Source organism: Amblyraja radiata, chromosome 34 (assembly GCF_010909765.2).
Source record: "Amblyraja radiata isolate CabotCenter1 chromosome 34, sAmbRad1.1.pri, whole genome shotgun sequence".
Taxonomy (NCBI): Eukaryota; Metazoa; Chordata; class Chondrichthyes; order Rajiformes; family Rajidae; genus Amblyraja; species Amblyraja radiata.
The window spans coordinates 6031437-6050744 of NC_045989.1; the positions used below are offsets into that span (position 1 = coordinate 6031437).

Here is a 19308-nt window from a genome sequence, read left to right on the forward strand (position 1 = left end):
CGGCCCTTCGAGCCAGCACCGCCATTCATTGTGATCATGGCTGAACGTCCCCTATCAATAACCCGTGCCTGCCTTCTCCCCATATCCCTTGACTCCATTAGCCCCTAGAGCTCTATCTAACTCTCTCTTAAATCCATCCAGTGATTTGGCCTCCGCTGCCCTCTGTGGCAGGGAATTCCGCAAATCCACAACTCTCTGGTTGAAAACGTTTTTTTCTCACCTCAGTCTTAAATGGCCTCCCCTTTATTCTAAGACTGTGGCCCCTGGTTCTGGACTCGCCCAACATTGGGAACATTTTGCCTGTATCTAGCTTGTCCAGTCCTTTTATAATTTTATATGTTTCTATAAGGTTCCCCCTCATCCTTCTAAACTCCAGTGACATATCCTCGCTGGGACAAAAGGTTCTCTGTCTACCCTTTCTATGCCTTTTATAATTTTATACATTTCTAACAGGCCCCTCAAACTCCGGCATTCCAGAGAAAACAACCCAAGCTTGTCTAACCTTCCTTATGTAATACTCTCGAATCCAGGCATCATTCTGGTAAATCTCTTCTGCATCTTTTCCAAAACCTCTACATCTTTCCTGCAATGGGCAACAAGTCTATATATAATACTTCAAATGCGACCCAACCAAAGGCCTCCAAAGGTGCAACATGACTTCCTGACTCTTCTACTCAATGCCCCGACTGATGAAGGCAAGCATACCATGAACCTCCTCTACCACGCTATCTACTACTAGTGCTGCCACTTTCAGGGAGCTATGGACTTGGAGCCCAAAATCCCTCTGGACATCAATGCTTTTAAGGGTCTTACCATGAACTGTATACTTTCCTCTTGAATTCAACCTCTGAAAATGTAATTAGAGTATACAGATATCCCACCGGTTAAAACACAATCTATTCTCTATGTCTTTTGGTACAGAATTTGCCATGCTCCGATCATGATTGAAAACGGTACTCAGGAGGAGAATATGAATCAAAGTGCTTAGTACCTTCTGCTGTTGTGGGCTCATCGACAATTGCCACAGTATCCGGTGAGATTTGAGGCGGAATTGTTGAGAGGAGGACAGGTGCGGGAGGTGTAACTGCTAGGACCTCCACAGTCTCTGGATGTTCTTCAGCCGTTGAGCTGTCTATTGATACTGAAGAAACCTCCTCGCTTTCACGCTGACCTTCCTCGGGCAGTTTGACTTCTACATGGGTTGTTTCCACAACCGTCTGTCTTGCAATGGAAGAGTCCGTAACACCAGGTGCTATGGGGACGGGCATAACGGAGGGTTCAGCAGGAACTTCAGGAGCTCCTGAAGGCTCTTCATCCTCTTCAGGATCTTTGCTAATGTCTATGATTCTCGAAGTAAAGATTGTCTGGGAAACTCCGGAAGGTTCGCCGCTAACCTCGTCTGGTTTTCCAGTGACGTCCAGCTCTCCGCTCACAACCGGAGTCCCAGATGGTTCCCCACTTATGTCCGGAGCGCCAGACGCCACACCGCTGACTTCAGGAATACCAGATGGCTCACCACTAGTATCTGGAATACCGGATGGGATCTCATGTATCTCAGGAACCCCGGATGACTCCCCACTTATGTCGGGAACGCCGGATGGGATCCCACTCATCACATCAAGCCCCGATGACTCTCCGCTTATATCGGGAATGCCGGACGGACTCCCACTGATCTCAGGCAGCCCAGAGGGCTCCCCGCTTAGGTCGGGAATGCCGGATGCTTCTGCGGATATTTCAGGGATCCCAGAAGGCTCCCCACTGGTGTCAGGAATATGTTCTTCAATCGGTCCCTTCCCCAACTCCACAAACTCAGTGGGCATCGTTGGGTACTGTTGGTCCTCTGTTGTAATGAGGACCACCCAAATCCCTGAAGCTTCACCACTTACATCCACAGCTTCCAACTTCTCCCCACTGCTCTCCGGCATTCCAGAAGGTTCTCCACTAAAATCAGGCATTCCGGAAAATTCCCCACTGATATCAGGTATTCCAGAGGGTTCCCCACTTATATCCAATATTCCGGAAGATTCTCCACTGACATCTGGAATTCCAGAAGGTTCCCCACTAATGTCAGGTATTCCAGAAGGTTCCCCACTTAGATCAGGTATTCCGGAAGGTTCCCCACTAATGTCAGGTATTCCAGAAGGTTCTCCACTTGTATCCAATATTCCAGAAGATTCTCCACTTATATCAGGTATTCCAGAAGGTTCTCCACTAATATCTGGAATTCCAGAAGGTTCCCCACTAATGTCAGGGATTCCAGAAGGTTCTCCACGTAGATCAGGTATTCCAGAAGGTTCTCCACTTATATCCAATATTCCAGAAGATTCTCCACTTATATCAGGTATTCCAGAAGGTTCCCCACTAATATCTGGAATTCCAGAAGGTTCCCCACTAATGTCAGGTATTCCAGAAGGTTCTCCACTAATATCGGGTATTCCCGAAGGTTCTCCACTTACATCTGGAATTCCAGAAGGTTCTCCACTTATGTCGGGTATTCCAGAAGGTTCTCCACTTACATCTGGAATTCCAGAAGGTTCTCCACTTATGTCGGGTATTCCAGAAGGTTCCCCACTAATGTCAGGTATTCCAGAAGGTTCTCCACTTGTATCCAATATTCCAGAAGATTCTCCACTTACATCTGGAATTCCAGGTTCCCCACTTATGTCAGGTATTCCAGAAGGTTCTCCACTAACATCTGGAATTCCAGAAGGTTCTCCACTTATGTCAGGTATTCCAGAAGGTTCTCCACTTACATCTGGAATTCCAGAAGGTTCTTCACTTATGTCAGGTATTCCAGAAGGTTCTCCACTTATGTCAGGTATTCCAGAAGGTTCTCCACTTACATCTGGAATTCCAGAAGGTTCTCCACTTATGTCAGGTATTCCAGAAGGTTCTCCACTTGTATCCAATATTCCAAAAGGTTCTCCACTTACATCTGGAATTCCAGAAGGTTCTCCACTTATGTCAGGTATTCCAGAAGGTTCTCCACTTATGTCAGGTATTCCAGAAGGTTCTCCACTAACATCTGGAATTCCAGAAGGTTCCCCACTTATGTCGGGTATTCCAGAAGGTTCTCCACTTATGTCGGGTATTCCAGAAGACAGTCCACTAATATCAGGAATTCCAGAAGGTTCTCCACTTATGTCAGGTATTCCAGAAGGTTCTCCACTTATGTCAGGTATTCCAGAAGGTTCTCCACTAACATCTGGAATTCCAGAAGGTTCCCCACTTATGTCGGGTATTCCAGAAGGTTCTCCACTTATGTCGGGTATTCCAGAAGGTTCTCCACTTATGTCAGGTATTCCAGAAGGTTCTCCACTAACATCTGGAATTCCAGAAGGTTCTCCACTTATGTCGGGTATTCCAGAAGGCAGTCCACTAATATCAGGTATTCCAGACGGTTCCCCGCTCACTTCAGCTTCTGGCAGAGGCGTTACATCAGCAGATCCTGGAAGAAAATACAAAAGGAACCTTAAATCACAGGCAAAATGCAGAGCAAACATTGCTTGTTTGGACACCATTCTAGACCCTCATACTTGTGAAGAAATACCAACAACATTCTCACCTGCATCCTTCATGTCATAGATATTTTAAAATAAGGATTACTTGAACATACTTTGCAATGAACTATTCTTCAAGTCAAGTCACTTTTATTTCTACAGCACATTTAACAAACAGCTCTCGTTGACCAAAGTGCTTTACATTGGTGGAGGTACTAACGTTATACAACAGTGGTTCATAGATGCATAAAAGTACATGCATAAATACATACATATAGCCCTCCCTCAGAGGACGTCAAGAAAGGTTTGAGAGTAAAGATGAGTTTTGAGTCTCGACTTAAAAGAGTCGATGGAGTTCTGATGCGAAGAGGGATGCTGTTTCACAGTCTAAGAGTGTTCTATGTTCTATCTTATACCCTCCAGAAAGCAATTAGTGACCTGGTGCACACCAGCAATAACTTTCAGTGAGATTGAACCAAATGGCGTGAAATGGGACTAGCCCTGAATGATAACTTGGTTGGTAGGGACAAGTTGGGCTGAAGGGCCTGTTTCCATGTTGAATGGCTGTATGAATCAATTGATCTGATCCAACTGCAGGTTCAAGGCCACGCATCTGACTCACATCCTTTAGCACTTAGCATTTAGCACATCCTTCAGCTAAATCAAGTGATATGGGGAAAAAAATCAGGAACAGGGTACTGATTTTGGATGATCAGCCATGATCATATTGAATGGCGGCGCTGGCTTGAAGGGCCGAATGGCCTAGTCCTGCACCTATTTTCCATGTTTCTATGTTTCTCTGTTTCTATCCCCCTTCTCCTATCACGGTCTCTAAGACAAGATAAAACCAGCTTCTATACGATAGAACATTATTTATCCCTGGAGGGATCGCATCTTATATCGTTATCTTGTCTTGGTCTGGTGTCTTGTCTTATCTTGTCCGGTGCTATCTATGCCAGGGGCACTGCTAGTTACTAGTCCGAAGGGGGTATTGTCATATCCAGCCCAACTAAAAACAGGTTCTGTTATTTCTTGTCATCTGTTATCATCTGTCTATTTCTTGGCCCATTGTTCATGTTCATAAATGATAAGAATTAGGTCATTACGGAGTAGACTTGATGGGCCGAAAGGCCCAATTCTTATCATTTATGAACATGAACAATGGGCCAACAATGGGTCAATCATGGCTGATCCATCTCCCCCTCGTAACCCCATTCTCCTGCCTTCTCCCCATAACCCCTGACACCCGTACCAACCATAGGTTAGAGAGCTCCAAATCCTCATATTTCTACAGATATGCCGCAGAAAGCATTTTATCAGGATGCATCACAGCATGCTTTGGGTACAGCTCCATCCAAGACCGCAAGAAATTGCAGAGAATTGTGGACGCAGCCCAGACCGTCACGCAAACCAACCTCCCTTCCATCGACTCCATCTACACCTCACGCTGCCTCGGCAAGGCCAGCAGCATCATCAAGGACGTGTCTCACCCCCGGTCACTCCCTCTTCTCCTCTCTCCCATCAGGCAAAAGGTATAGAAATGTGTACTTCAGTATACTGTAGACGGCTCAATTGTAATCATGTATTGTCTTTCTGCTGACTGGCTAGCATGCTACAAAAGCTTTTCACTGTACCTCGGTACACGTGACAATAAACTAAACTAAACTAAAAAATATGGTGACAGTTCATGCTCCATCATTCTTTCAGGCACTGAGTTTCAGATACCTCAGGAGCAGAATTAGGCCATTTGGGCCATCAAGTCTACCCCGCCATTCAATCCTGGCTGATCTATCCTTACCTCTCAAACCCATTCTCCTGCCTTTTCCCCATAACTCTTCTCATCGGTACCAATCAAGAGTCTATCTTTCTCTGCCTTAACAATATCCATCGACTTAGCCTCTACAGCTTTCTGTGGCAATGAATTCCACAGATTCACCATCTTGTCTCAACCTCCCCTCATTTTAAGCACCTCGATTACATTCCCCTTCAGTCTTTAACATTATAGCTGGCGGGCACCTTTAAAAATGAAGGGATGGATTTGGAGATATATAACGTGCAGCGTGTTAATGGTGGACAGTTCAGTTCCTCTAACATTGAGTGCTTAGACAATAGACAATAGGTGCAGGAGTAGGCCATTTTGCCCTTCGAGCCAGCACCACCATTCAAACTGATCATGGCTGATCACCACAATTAGTACCCTATTCCTGCCTTCTCTCCATATCCCTTAACTCCACTATCCCTAAGAGCTCTCTAACGCTCTCATGAAAGCATCCAGAGAACCAGCCTCCACTGCCCTCTGAGGCAGAGAATTCCACACACTCACAACTCTCTGTGTGAAAAAGTTTTTCCTCATCTCTGTTCTAAATGGCTTACCATTTATTCTTAAACTATGGCCCCTGGTTCTGGATTCCCCCAACATCGGGAACATGTTTCCTGCCCCTAGCCTGTCCAAAACCTTAGTCTAGTATATATTACTAAAAGTCTGTTCTTGACCGGTTCTGGCCATCTGCGCTGCAATTTCCGAGAGAACGCCGCCACCTACGGCCGTCATTTTTGGCCACCTTGCTCAGAGCCCCCCTCCACCGCATGTGTGCCGAGGATTTTTCCCGTCGATGAAAAACGACAGAGATATTAATGTTTTTACAAAATTCCCCATTCTCTCTGCTGCAGGGGGGAGGGACTATAAAACCAGGAAGTGGTGTGCCTCACAGTCTCTTCAAGATGGAGGAAGGCAGAGGGTCACATTTCTCTGAGCTGTGAATAACACTGAACACATGTCTACTCAAATGTAAGTGCCCTTAGTGGTTCTAAAATGCTTGCAGAATGTGTCTATTGGTTCTAAAGATTGCAAAAAAAGTGTCTATTGGTTCTAAATCTTACAAAAAAATGTCTATTGGTTCTAAAGCTTGCAAAAAAATGTCTATTGGTTTCAAAGCTTGCAAAAAATGTCTATTGGTTCTAGAGCTTGCAAAAAATGTCTATTGGTTCTAAAGCTTGCAAAAAAAATGACTATTGGTTCTAAAGCTTGCAAAAAAAAAATGACTATTGGTTCTAAAGCTTGCAAAAAATGTCTATTGGTTCTAAAGCTTGCAAAAAAAAAGTCTATTGGTTCTAAAATGGTTCATACTAGCGCTCCAGAAAGCCCCCCCCCCCCCCCCCCCCACTGGTCAGCAATATTGGAAGTGGTGCAGAGGTGGAATATTGCATTGGGGGACCAGCCCTCCCGTGTGAAGCTGGGACCCAACGGGTCCCACTTAGTCTAGTAATCTTATATATTTCAATAAGATGCCCTCTCATCCTTCTAAACTCCAGAGGGTACAAGCCCAGCCGCTCCAATCTATCAACATATGACAGTCCCACCATCCCGGGAATTAACCTCGTTGATCTACCCTGCACTCCCTCAATAGCACGAATGTCCTTCCTCATGTTTGGAGACTAAAACTGCACACAATACTCCAGGTGCTTGGTTGTAATAGCCCTGTCCCATGGTATGAGTTCATTCCAAGAGCTCTCCCGAGTTTAAAAAAAAATCAAACTCATGGTAAGCACGTAGAATGAACGTAGCGGGTACGTCGGAGCTCGGGGATGTCTCTTAGCGGCTCGTAACGCCACCGGCAGGTACTCGGGAAACGCGGTAAGCTCGGGAATACTCGAGAAGGTTTTTCAAAATGTTGAAAATGTCCACGAGAGCCCCGATTACCGACGAGCGGCCATTACCGTAAATCTCCGAGTTCGAATCATGGCAAACTCGGGAGAACTCTGAATGAACTCGTACAGTGGGACAGGGTTTTCTAGCTCGATGAATACCATCACCCTGCCTTCTCCTCAACAAACTCACCGGGTTCTGCTGTGGGAGTTGCCGATGGAAAGACGGTTCCAGCCTCTTCGGTTGTGATGTACAGATCTGGGATGGCTCCTGTGGTGGGCTCAGTAGCCTGGGGTGCTATCGATGATTCAGGGGGCAAGACCGCCACATGCGGTGCCACCTGGGTTGCTATGGTCTCTTCGATCAAACCCATGGTGGCGGTGGGCGGCTCAGCGGTCTCCTTGATGAAGAGATCAGTTCTGCCTTGTTCCGCCTCCTCAGGCCGCACGGTCCTGGCAACCTCGGGAGTCCACGTGACTTGCTCCACCAGGATCACAGGCACCGTCAGCTTCACCACCGCTGGCTCCTCCGTCACCACAGGGACAACGGTCTCTAAAACAAGGACGGGGACAAGACAACAGAAATTCGGGAGATCAATAGTTGAAGCATTACCGCAGAAAAACAGGGTGGCACGGTGGCGCAGCTGGTAGAACTGCTGCCTCACAGCGCCAGAGACCCGGGTTCGGTCCTGACCAACTACATCACTGCGCCAGAGACCAGGGTTCGATCCTGACCTCAGGTGCTGTCTATGTGGAGTTTGCACGTTCTCCCTTTGAGAATATGGCAATAAAACACTCTTGACTCTTGACTCTTGTTCCATACACTCGCCACCCTTTGTGTGAAAAAGTGACCCCTCAGGTTCCTACTAAATCTATAATTGAATTGATCAGACAAGGCTCGCTATGTAGATTGTTGGGATGAAGAAGATGTTTAATAGGGAGAGACTGGGCAGAGTGTGGATTTGTGAAGAGGGCCTGGAGAATGATGCAAGGGTCATTGTCATGGTTCTGTGGCTCTGTGGAGAATGGTTCTGTGTAGCTCTGATTAACGGGCTGTTCGCAGGGACACACATGGAGACATATATCGTGCTGCTGGAAACACCTTCGACTCAGTGAAAGACGCTCTTTGGTCGGCTTGGACTTTGTTGGCCTCCCAGCGGAGCGAGATGTCCATTGGGGAATGTTGCCGACTGGCCCGCTCTAGACGGCAGGTGTACGTGCTGAGGGACGCGCTGAAGCTCGGTGCAGCCAACGCCAAGGCTCTGTGGGGGAGGACCACAGCCTAGGGTCCTTCTGTTGCTGGACATTGGGGGCAGGGTGTGGTGGAGACACCCCTCAAACAAGGGAAGGGATATCACCCAGGCATGCAGAAACAGGGCCACAAGAGTGGCAAGGGTGATTTGTGTAAAGCTAAAGGGAGTTGTTAACACTACTGAGTATGACATTGAATGTATTGAATGTAACAAAGAATGTGTGAAAAGTTTTGTTTCGTATAGATTTTTAAATTGAGAATAATAAAAGGCATGGTGGCGCAGCGGTAGAGTTGCTGACTCACAGCGCCAGAGACCCGGGTTTGATCCCGACTACGGATGCTGTCTGTACGGAGTTTGTACGTTCTCCCAATGACCTGCGTGGGTTTTCTCCGAGATCTTCAGTTTCCTCGCACACTCCAAAGACATACAGGTTTGTAGGTTAATGGGCTTGGTATAAATGTATCAATGTAGCATTGTCCCGAGTGTGTGTAGGATCACTGGTCGGCATGGACTCAGTGGGCCTAATGGCCTGTTTCCACGCTGTATCTCTAAACTAAACTCAACTGAAATAAAGTTTATTTTTGACATAATAAAGTATTGGTTGATGGGGTTCAGAAGAATAAGTGTTGATGTCCTTGAGACATGTAAGATTCTGTGGGGGCTTAACACTGAGAGGATGTTTCCATGAGGGAGCCCATGTAGAAATAGGAAGCACGGTCCCAAGGCAAGTGGAAGCCCATTCAAAGTAGGAATTTCTTCCATCAGAGGGCAAAGAGTCAAGGATCAAGAGTGTTTAATTGTTATCTGTTCTGACAACAGAACAATGATAATCTCACTGGCTTTAACTTAACAACACTGTAGACACAATACATGTAGCTAGGATATAAGAAACAAAAAAAATCAATAAGCTAACAGCCACTCTGCCACAGAAAGTAGTTGAGGCCAGTTCATTGGCTATATTTAAGAGGGAGTTAGATGTGGCCCTTTGGCAAAAGGGATCAGGGGGTATGGAGAGAAGGCAGGTACGGGATACTGAGTTGGAAAATGATCAGCCATGATCATATTGAATGGCGGTGCTGGATCAAAGGGCCGAATGGCCTACTCCTGCACCTATTTTCTGTGTTTCTATGTCTATACGAGTGTAACTGAACAGCAACCCAAGGCAGCCCATAGGATTTCACAGACACAAAATGCTGGAGTAACTCAGCGGGATTTCATAGTGTTAAGGGCCTGTCCCAAATTTCACGACCTAATTCACGACCTCTGCCGAGTTTGCCCTTAATTTATACTCGCAGCATGGTCGTCACGAGGTCGTAGGAGGTCATAGGTGGGTCGTGATGCTAGTCGTAGGTACTCGTGGCATCAAGTAGGTCGGGACATTTTTTTATCATGATGAAAAATGTCCACGAGTAAAAAAGGTTGTGAATTAGGTTGTGAAAGTGGGACATGCCCTTTACTTTAACATAGGTTAGTGTTGAGCAGTGTTCAAATAAATGATGGATTTTAGGAAGAAGCTATTCTTGAACCTAATGGTTACCTTTTTTAGACTCCCATACCTTCTTCCTGACGGCAGGAGTGGTGAGGGTGGTGTAGGTCTTTAATGATGCTGGCTAACTTTTTGAGGCAGCATCTCCTGTACCTCCCTTTGATGGTGGGGAGGTCAGTACCTGTGATGGACCAGGCCGCGTCTACCACTCTCTCCTTCGTTCCTGGGCGTTTGTGGAGTCATTGTGAAGGAGAGATATTTGGACTATTGGGCATTCAACAGAGACAGGGAACAGCATTGACTGATTGGGATGAAGCCAAGATCACCTCAGCAACAATCTTATTGAACGGCAGAGTTGCTTTGAGGCAGCACCTTGTTTCTTCTGATCTTATGCTTTGTCTCAGGATGGAGATGCCAAAGACTAGAGGGCATAACTTTACGGTGAGCGGGGCAAAGTTGTAAAGAGATGTGCAGGGCAATTTGTTCACACAGAGAGTGGTGATGGAGTCAGATACAATAGTGAGGTTTAAGAGACTTTTAGAGAGGTACATGGATATGCAGGGAATGGAGGGATATGGATCACGTGCAGGTCGAGGAGATTAGTCGATTCTGACATTGTGTTTGGCAAAGACATTGTGGGCCAAATGGCCTGTCCCTGTGCTGTATTGTTCTCCGTTCTATATTGACCCAGACACCTGTCCCTTGGCAGTGGCTTGAGGGTCAGATATAGGATCATGTAGAACAGACTGCCCCATAAACAAGAAGCATGGGTTGGATGTACGGCAAACCTCACAGCCGTGTACTTCAGTTCCAACTCTGAAGACAGAATTACATCGGCACGGTGGCGCAGCAATAGAGTTGCTGCCTCACAGCGCCAGAGGCCGACCTTCAATCCTGACCACGGGTGCTGTCTGTACGGAGTTTGTACGTTCTCCCTGTGACCTGCGTGGGTTTTCTCCAGGTGCTCCGAAGACGTACATGTTTGTAGGCTAATTGGCTTGGTAAAATTGTAAAATGTCCCTTGCGTGTGATAGTGTTAGTGTGCATGGATCGCTGGCCGGCATGCACTTGGTGGGCTGAAGGGCTGGTTTCCACACTGTATCTCCAAACTTAACTAAAACTAAAACTGATGATAATTTTTCTCATTTTATTGCTTTTCTGAGCCACTTTGCAATTTATGGGAGTTGATTCAGAAAGAACTGGTACTGCATCATTTACTTGGCAATGGGTCTTCATTCAATGAGGTTGGATGGGGTCATAATGCATCAATTCTACAACGTGTTGTTAAAAGGATGCAGAGAAGATGTATGAGGAAGTTACCAGGGCTCAAAGGCCTGAGCTATAGGGAGAGGTTGAGCAGGCTAGGATTTTATTCCTTCGAGCACAGGAGCACGAGAGGTGATCTTGTAGCAGAGTATAAGATAATAGATATTGTAAATACACAGTCTTTTACCCAGATTCGGGGAATCAAGAACCAGAGGGCAGAGGTTTCAGGTTAGGGGGGAGAGATTTATAGGAACTTGAGGGGCAACATCTTTACACAAAAGTTGTTGTATATATATGGAACGAGCTGTCAGAGAAGGTAGTTGAGGCAGTTCCTATCACGATGTTTAAACAAACATGGATAGGACAGGTTTATAGAGTTACGGGTCAGATGCAAGCAGGTGGGACTAATGCGAATGGGACATACTGGTTGGCGTGGGCAAGTTGGGCTGAAGGGCCAGTTTCCACGCTGTGTGACTATGATTCGGGGTGGCACGGTGGCACAGTGGTAGAGTTGCTGCCTTACAGCACCGGAGACCCAGGTTCGATCCTGACTGCGGGTGCTGTCTGTACGGAGTTTTACATTCTCCCCGTGACCTGAATGGGTTTTCCCCAGGTGCTCTAGTTTCCTCCCACACACCAAAGACGTACAGGTTTGTAGGTTAATTGGCTTGGTAAAATTGTAAATTGTCCTTAGTGTGTGTAGGCTAGTGCTAGTGTACAGGGTAATCGCTGATCAGCACGGACTCGGTGGGCCGAAGGGCCTGTTTCCGCGCCGTATCTCTAAACTAAATTAAAACTAAAATTTAGGCACCATTTTCTCATTCTAGTGTAGATGGGGTATGTTGTTCGGCGTGGGCAAGTTGGGCCGAAGGGCCTGTTTCCACACTGTATGACTCTATAACTCTTTGAGTCTTCATCTTCCTTGTATTGAGTAAAGTGAATGGCACTTTGGTCTAACTCACCTCTGAAGCAGTAAACGTCGTAGCGTGAATGGGGGTCGGGGTAGCCGGTCTGATCCACGTTCAGGTAGATGGTTCGGACTCCGGCCTGCCCATTGCCGCAGTAGGGCCTAGGGGTTTGGATGGGGTACCTCACGCTACCATCCGAGATCCAGCCCGCGCGGCACCTGTCCATGCCCTGCTTCCACGCCGCGTACAGCTGCCCCGTGGTGGCCATCTTAGCGTTGTGGCTGACGCAGTAGTCAACCGCTTCATCGTACGTGAACCCATCAGCCACCGTCGCGTGGAATACCTTCCCTGTAAATCGCATGCAGAAACGGTGAGGCAAACTCAACAGGGTTTGGTGGATTAAGACTTATTCTACCTTTCTAAGAATATTTAATATATAGCATTATTGGGCAAATAGCATGCATAAAACTATCAAGGGCTTTCTCTCAATGCTGTTTGGAACGTATCGGGCCCTAAAGTAGGAGTATAAATAATCACAACTCTCCTTAGGCCAAGATTTGTCAGAGTTTTGCAAGTTCTAAGATGGTGCCAGAACCTGGCAACCACCTGTGTGCTGTTCCAGAAGGGGATATATATGGGACATCTATATACATCAAAAGTAGGCTTTGACTGGATAGCATGTGGAAGAAGCATTTCACTGCAGAAGCAAGGAAGTGCAGAAAAGGACACAAAGTGCTGGAGTAACTCAGCGGGTCAGGCAGCATCTCTGGAGAACATGGGTGGGTGACGTTTCGTTTCGGGTCTGGAAGGGTCCTGAGGCAAAAGATTACCTATCCGTGTTGTCCAGAGATGCTGCCTGGCCCATTGAGTTACTCCAGCACTTTGTGTCCTTAAACATTTTACTGAATCTCTGAACATGTGTATAAAATTATGAGAGGCACAGATAAGGTGAGATAGACAGCCAGAACTTTTTTCTCAAGGTGGAAACGTTAAAAAACTTTGTAGTAAAAGGGGCAAAATTTCAAGTAGATGTGCAGGCCAGGTTTTGGTCAACAGAGGGTGGTGGGTGCCTGGACCACACTGCCAGGGGTGCTGGTGGAGGCACCTGTGAAAGTGGCGTTTAAGAGAATTTTAGATCGGTACATGGGTATGTTGGGGTGGAGACATATGGGCCACAGGCAGGCAGATGAGGATAGTTTAACTTTGCACCAAGTAATGGGCCTGTCCCACTGTACGAGGTAATACAAGAGTTCTCCTAAGTTTTCCCCTGATTCGAACTCGTACGAGTAAAAAGTAACTAATTTTTTCATCATAAATATTTTTTCACTCGTGGACATTTTTCACAGTGTTGGTAAAATGTCACGAGTTTACCGGATTTCCCGAGTACCTACCGTTAGCATTACGAGCCGCTATGTGACATCCACAAACTCCTACGGACCCGCTACAGACATTCTCCGAGTTCGAATCAGGGGGAAACTCGGGAGAACTCTTGAATTACCTCGTACAGTGGGACAGGCCCTTAAGGCATAGACATGATGGGACACAAGAATCTGAAGATGTGTAATGTTGAGCAAAACTCAAAGTGCTGGAGAAACTCAGCGGGTCAGGCAGCAACCGTGGAGGGAATGGACCGACGATATCTCGGGTCGAGATGCTTCATCAGACTGCTCTTGACTGCTTCAAATTGAAGAGTCCCAACTCGAAACATCTCCCCTGATCACCACCAACCTTTGTTCCCCCACAACCCCTCTTTCTCTGCAAGTTTAACTGCGCTATTTTCTATATTTTTTCAGTTCAGAAGAATGGCCTAACTTTTTAGGCATTCTGATTCTCCTCTCCACAGGTGCTGCCTGGCCTGCTGAGTGATTACAATGTTTATTCATTTTACTTATGTTTTCCAGCATCTGCATTCGCTGCAGGTTATAAGACGGTGTCAGAATGTGGCGGCTCTCTGCGTGCTGTTCCAGAATAAGATCAAGTCAACTCATCTACAGTAGGATTTGGCTAGTTAGCATGCAGAACAAGCATTTCGCTGTAGAAACAAGCAGTGGCGTAGGGTGGGTTTTGCGCGCCCGGGGCAGTTTAAAATATTGCGCCTCCTCATTAGCGGTTTTTGGTCTCTTCCTTCGGGGGATGCGACTTCTTTTGTCGTATCCCCCATCTCCGCCTGCGTCGAGGCCTAATGGCGGCTTCAGAGCTGGGGCAGCGGTAGCGGCGGCTGGGACAGCGGCAGCGGCGACCAGTACTCGGAGCTGGGCAGCGGCAGCGGCGACAGTGGCAGCGGCGATCAGAACTCGGAGCTGGGCAGCGGCAGCGGCGGCTTTGACAGCGGCAGCGGCGGCTTTGACAGCGGCGGCCTGGCCTCGGAGCTGGGACAACAGCAGCGGCCGCCCGGCATCGGTGCTGGGATGGCGGCGGCAGCGGCTGGGACGGAGGGGCTGGATGGGATGGCGGCGGCAGCGGCTGGGACGGAGGCAGCGGCAGCGGCGGCCTGGCCTCGGAGCTGGAGCGGCGGCAGCGGCGACCTGGCCTCGGAGTGGGGGCAGCGGCAGCAGCCACACGGCATCGGAGCTGGAGCAGCGGCAACAGCGACCTGGCCTCGGAGCTGGGACAGTGGCGACCAGAACTCGGAGCTGGGGCACGTTCCGGCGGCAGCGGCCACTCGACCCGACCACGGGCCCAGTGGACGACAGCGGCAGCAGGGACAGTGGCAGTGGCCTCGGCGCAGAGATCGCTGGTTGGTTAAAATTGTTGGATACATTTTTAGGGGCGCAAAAAAATTGTTAGATAAAAAAAATTATAAAATGGCAAAAAAATTTACATTTTATTACAATCATTCAGGGGAAGGCTGCTAAAGAGGTGCAGCGTGCCTTTAGAACAATTTTTTTTGCCATTTTATAAAAAAAATTTATCCAACTATTTTTTTGCGACCCTAAAAATTTATCGCCCCTCTGCCCCCCCCCCCCCCCCCACGCTACGCCACTGGAAACAAGGAACTGCAGATGCTGGTTTACACAAAAGTGCACAAAGTTTGTTCTTAAATAGTTTCTTATCAGGGTTGACCAGACACAAAATGCTGGAGTAACTCAGTGGGACGGGCGACATCTCTGGAGAGAAGGAATGGGTGATGTTTTGGGTCGAGACCCTTCTTCAGACTGATGTCAGGGGAGGGCGTGGTACAGTGATAAAATGTAGTCGGAGACAGTAAGACTGGTGGGAGAACTGGGAAAGAGGAGGAGATGGAGAGAGAGGGAAAGCAAGGGCTACTTGAAGTTAGAGATTAGGTAGGTTTAGGCGGACTGAGCGGTTGTTTGAGGGAAAACCAATTCCGAGGTGCATTGTACCGTTTAGCGCCTCAATGTAGCAGTAGACATCATAAGTTTCTTCAGGGTTGCGAACTCCGTAGCTCCTTACACCGGGAAAGCCATGTTTGTCTCCAAAGCAACGCTCCCGGGGGTCCACCATGGGGTACCTAGTCAGAAGATATTTGGGAGATGAAAACCTTGCAAAGTTAACTCCTGGACAATAATAGATCTACAGATAAAAATTAAAGAGCAGTAAGGCTCAGCGGTAGGGATGGCTGATCGGATGATTTACTTCAGGGCACCTTTTCAATCTCAATAATCAATTATTTCAACAGATGCAGCAGGGAGGAAGTCTATTGGAAGTTCGAAGGTACACAAAAATGCTGGAGAAACTCAGCGGGTGCAGCAGCATCTATGGAGCGAAGGAGACAGTCTATTGGAAGTTGTTTTACATTAATTTCTCAGAGTTGGTCATTTTATTCGCTATTCCGAATTCTGGAACTTCATTGACTCAAGGAGTCATTCGGCACGCACATAGTGGGCCACAGGGCCTGTTCTTGTGCTGCACTGTCTATGTTATATGTAATAAGCAGGCTCATTCTCGAGGACAATTGGGGACAGGCAATGGATGGTGGTCTTGCCAGCAATGTCTAGAGAAGGGCAGAAGGTAATTTAGTGCTCGTGGGAAGGCCCATTATCAGGGGATGCACACAATGGGATGAAAGGCCTCTTCTTTTCCCACAGACCTTTACAGATCATTCAATGCCATCAAGAGAGAGCTAGATAGGGCTCTTAAAGATAGCGGAGTCAGGGGATATAGGGAGAAGGCAGGAACGGGGTACTGATTGGGGATGAACAGCTATGATCACATTGAATGGCGGTGCTGGCTCGAAGGGCCGAATGCCTCCTCCTGAACCTATTGTCCATTGTCTATTGTCTGGTATTAAGACAATAGACATAACTCTGTTATTCAGTGAGATTTTAAAAGCACATGTCTAAATTGAGACCTTTGTCAGTCACCTGATGCACTGTTTACTGCTGTATGCTTCTATCAGGTACTGTTGAAGCGCTGGGGGTGGTGAGGCCTAGCATATTCTCTGAGACCTCTGCAAAAACTCCAGCCAGGAACAAAATGATCCAGAATTTATGGTGTGGAACACTAAAAATATTCAGAGCCAACTTGAGATCGAGTACCACAATTTAAGAAATAGTTCCTCATTCATTCAGCATCTTTTTCAACAAAATATCACTTAGCAGTTTATAGTCGAGTATATTTTTGAATGAAGTATTTTTAATTAAGTATTTTTTTAATGAACGGGCGGCCATCTCAGTGGCGCAGCGGTAGCGTTGCTGCCCTACAGCGCCGGAGGTGCTTGTCCGTACAGCGTTTGTATGTTCTCCCCGTGACCACGTGGGTTTTCTCCGGGTGCTCCGGTTTCCTCTCACATCCCAAAGACATGCAGATTTGTAAGTTAATTAGCTTTGATAAATTGTCCTTCATGTGTAGGATAGTGCTAGTGTATGGGGATTGCTGGTCGGCGCGGACTCGGTGAGCCGAAGAGCTCGTTCCCTCTGTATCTCTCCGAACTAAGCTAAACTAAACTAAACGATACTGACTCTTGTAATGTACAAAACACAGCAACCAATTTGTGTACAATGAGTACCCATAGCACATAATTTGGCAATAACAAGATACTCTGATTCAGTCTGAGAAAGGATCTCTTCACAAAACGTCACCCATTCCTTCTCTCCAGAGATGCTACCTGTCGCACTGAGTTACTCCAGCATTTTGTGTCTATTTTGATTCAGTTCATTGACATTGGATGTAAATATAAAAAGGTATATATTTAGTTCTCTTGATGATTTTCAAAACATGGGATGGAAATATATGTGAATGGAGGGACAGATCACATGCTGGCAGATGAGATTTGCTCATCTTGGCATCATGTTTGGCACCGACATTGTGGGCCGAATGGCCTGTTCCTGAGTTATATTGTTCTGTGTTCTATGGTCTAGGTTTTGAGGGCAGGTGGCTCAGAGGTAGAGTTGCTGCCTTACAGAGCCAGAGAGCCAGGCTAGATCCTGATTACGGGTGCTGTCTGTACGGAGTTTGTACGCTCTCCCCATCACCTGGGTGAGATTTCTCCAGGTGCTAGGTTTGTAGGTTAATTGGCTTGTTAAAATTGTAAATTGTCCCTAGTGCGTGTAGGATAACGTTAGTGTGCGGGGATCGCTGGTCGTCACAGGCTCGGTGGGCCGATGGGCCTGTCTCCGTGCTGTATCTCTACACTAAACTAAACTAAGTAAGGAAACCTCAGAGTAGCTTCTCAGATGCATGGAGTAAATGCTTGAGGGGCTCTATGAGAGGAGGCTAAATCTCCTCACCTTCTCCAAAGCCTCCAAACCAGAAGCAGAATCAAGAAATCCTTTACACTCAAAGTTAAGTAAAATATTGAGCCAAAGTCTGGTTGCCAAGATATCAGGCAATGAAGAAAGCTAATGGAATGTTGGCCTTCGTAACACGAGGAGTAGAGGGGTTCTTCTGCAGTTGTATTGGTAAGACCACATCTGGAGTATTGCATACAGTTTTGGTCTCCTAATTTGAGGAAGGACATCCTTGTGATTGAGGCAGTGCAGCGTAGGTCCACGAGATTGATCCCTGGGATGGCGGGACTGTCATATGAGGAAAAATTGAAAATACTAGGCTTGTATTCACTGGAGTTTAGAAGGATGAGGGGGTACCTTATAGAAATATAAAATTATAAAAGGACTGGACAAGCTAGATGCAGAAAAAATGTTCCCAATGTTGGGCGAGTCCAGAACCAGGGGTCTTAGAATAAAGGGGAGGCCATTTAAGACTGAGGTGAGAAAAAACGTTTTCACCCAGAGAGTTGTGAATATGTGGAATCCCCTGCCACAGAGGGCAGTGGAGGCCAAATCATTGGATGGATTTAAGAGAGAGTTAGATAGAGCTCTAGGGGCTAGTGGAATCAAGGGACATGGGGAGAAGGCAGGCACAGATTATTGATTGGGGACGATCAGCCATGATCACAATGAATGGCGGTGCTGGCTCGAAGGTCCGAATGGCCTCCTCCTGCACCTATTTTCTATGTTTCTATATAACTTGAGTCTATAGCGTCTGATAGATACATTTTTTTGTGACGTTAAGGGTTATGCAGTCATAGTGCAAAAAGGAAGGACCTTCATTCCTTCTTCTCCCTGCGCCTATCGGGCAGAAGATGCAGAAACTTGAAAATATGCGCTACAAGACTCAGGAACAGCTTCTTCCGCTTTGATATCAGATTTTGAATAGTCCTTCCATGAGCCAGGGTACTGTCCCAATTTTCCAACTTTCTTCATTGTGGGCATTGGACTTTTTGTCTGAAATGGTTTAGTTTAGTTTATTTTAAAGATACAGTGTGGAAACAGGCCCTCCGGCCCACTGACCAGCGATCCCCGCACACTAACACTATCCTACACACACTCGGGACAATTTACATCGTTTTATATACCAAGCCAATTATCATACGAACTTGCATGTCTTTAGGATGTGGGAGGTAACCAAAGATCTCAGAGAAAACCCACGTGGTCACAGGGAGAATGTACAAACTCCTTACACATAGCACCCATAGTCAGAATCGAACCCGGGTCTCTGGCGATGAAAGTCAGCAACTTTACCACTGCGCCACCGTGCTGCCCCAGTCTACAATGCTGAGAAACACTAATCTGTCCTGGTATGTTTCTCTTCACTCTACTTGTTGTACCTCTGTCTGGATTGATTGTGTTCATGTATATCATTACTTGATTAGATTAGATAGCATCCTTACTCTCCCTGCCACCCTCTCCTTCACATGGTCTGGAGGTACAGCATAGAATCTGAAGTCATTGTCAAATATTCTTGTTCTCCCTGCTCCTATTGTGCAGAAGATGAAGCTTGAAAGCGCA

General features: G+C 46.9%; 1 protein-coding gene and 1 long non-coding RNA gene across 6 annotated transcripts in view; one reads left to right on the forward strand and one right to left on the reverse strand.

The window, feature by feature from the left end:
- The window catches only part of acan (aggrecan), a 100057-nt gene that overhangs the window by 26876 nt on the left and 53873 nt on the right, over nt 1-19308 (reverse strand). For 2 of the 4 annotated variants that reach the window (XM_033050483.1, XM_033050485.1), the window contains exons 9-13: nt 15403-15530; nt 12113-12406; nt 7339-7698; nt 3320-3448; nt 992-2899 (exon numbers count right to left, since the gene is read on the reverse strand). In XM_033050483.1, coding sequence (XP_032906374.1) covers nt 992-2899; nt 3320-3448; nt 7339-7698; nt 12113-12406; nt 15403-15530 — 2819 coding nt within the window. The remainder of the gene's footprint in view (nt 1-991; nt 2900-3319; nt 3449-7338; nt 7699-12112; nt 12407-15402; nt 15531-19308) is intronic. The other 2 variants (XM_033050486.1, XM_033050484.1) reach the window with 2 other exon arrangements.
- Nucleotides 2056-3370, forward strand: LOC116991671. Of its 2 annotated transcripts, XR_004416861.1 has the most exons (8): nt 2056-2101; nt 2252-2383; nt 2444-2533; nt 2681-2710; nt 2801-2890; nt 3011-3040; nt 3131-3220; nt 3281-3370. It is a non-coding gene; the product is annotated as an uncharacterized LOC116991671 (long non-coding RNA). The 2 variants fall into 2 exon arrangements; XR_004416862.1 differs by lacking the exon at nt 2681-2710 and having other exon boundaries at nt 2444-2503; nt 2711-2890.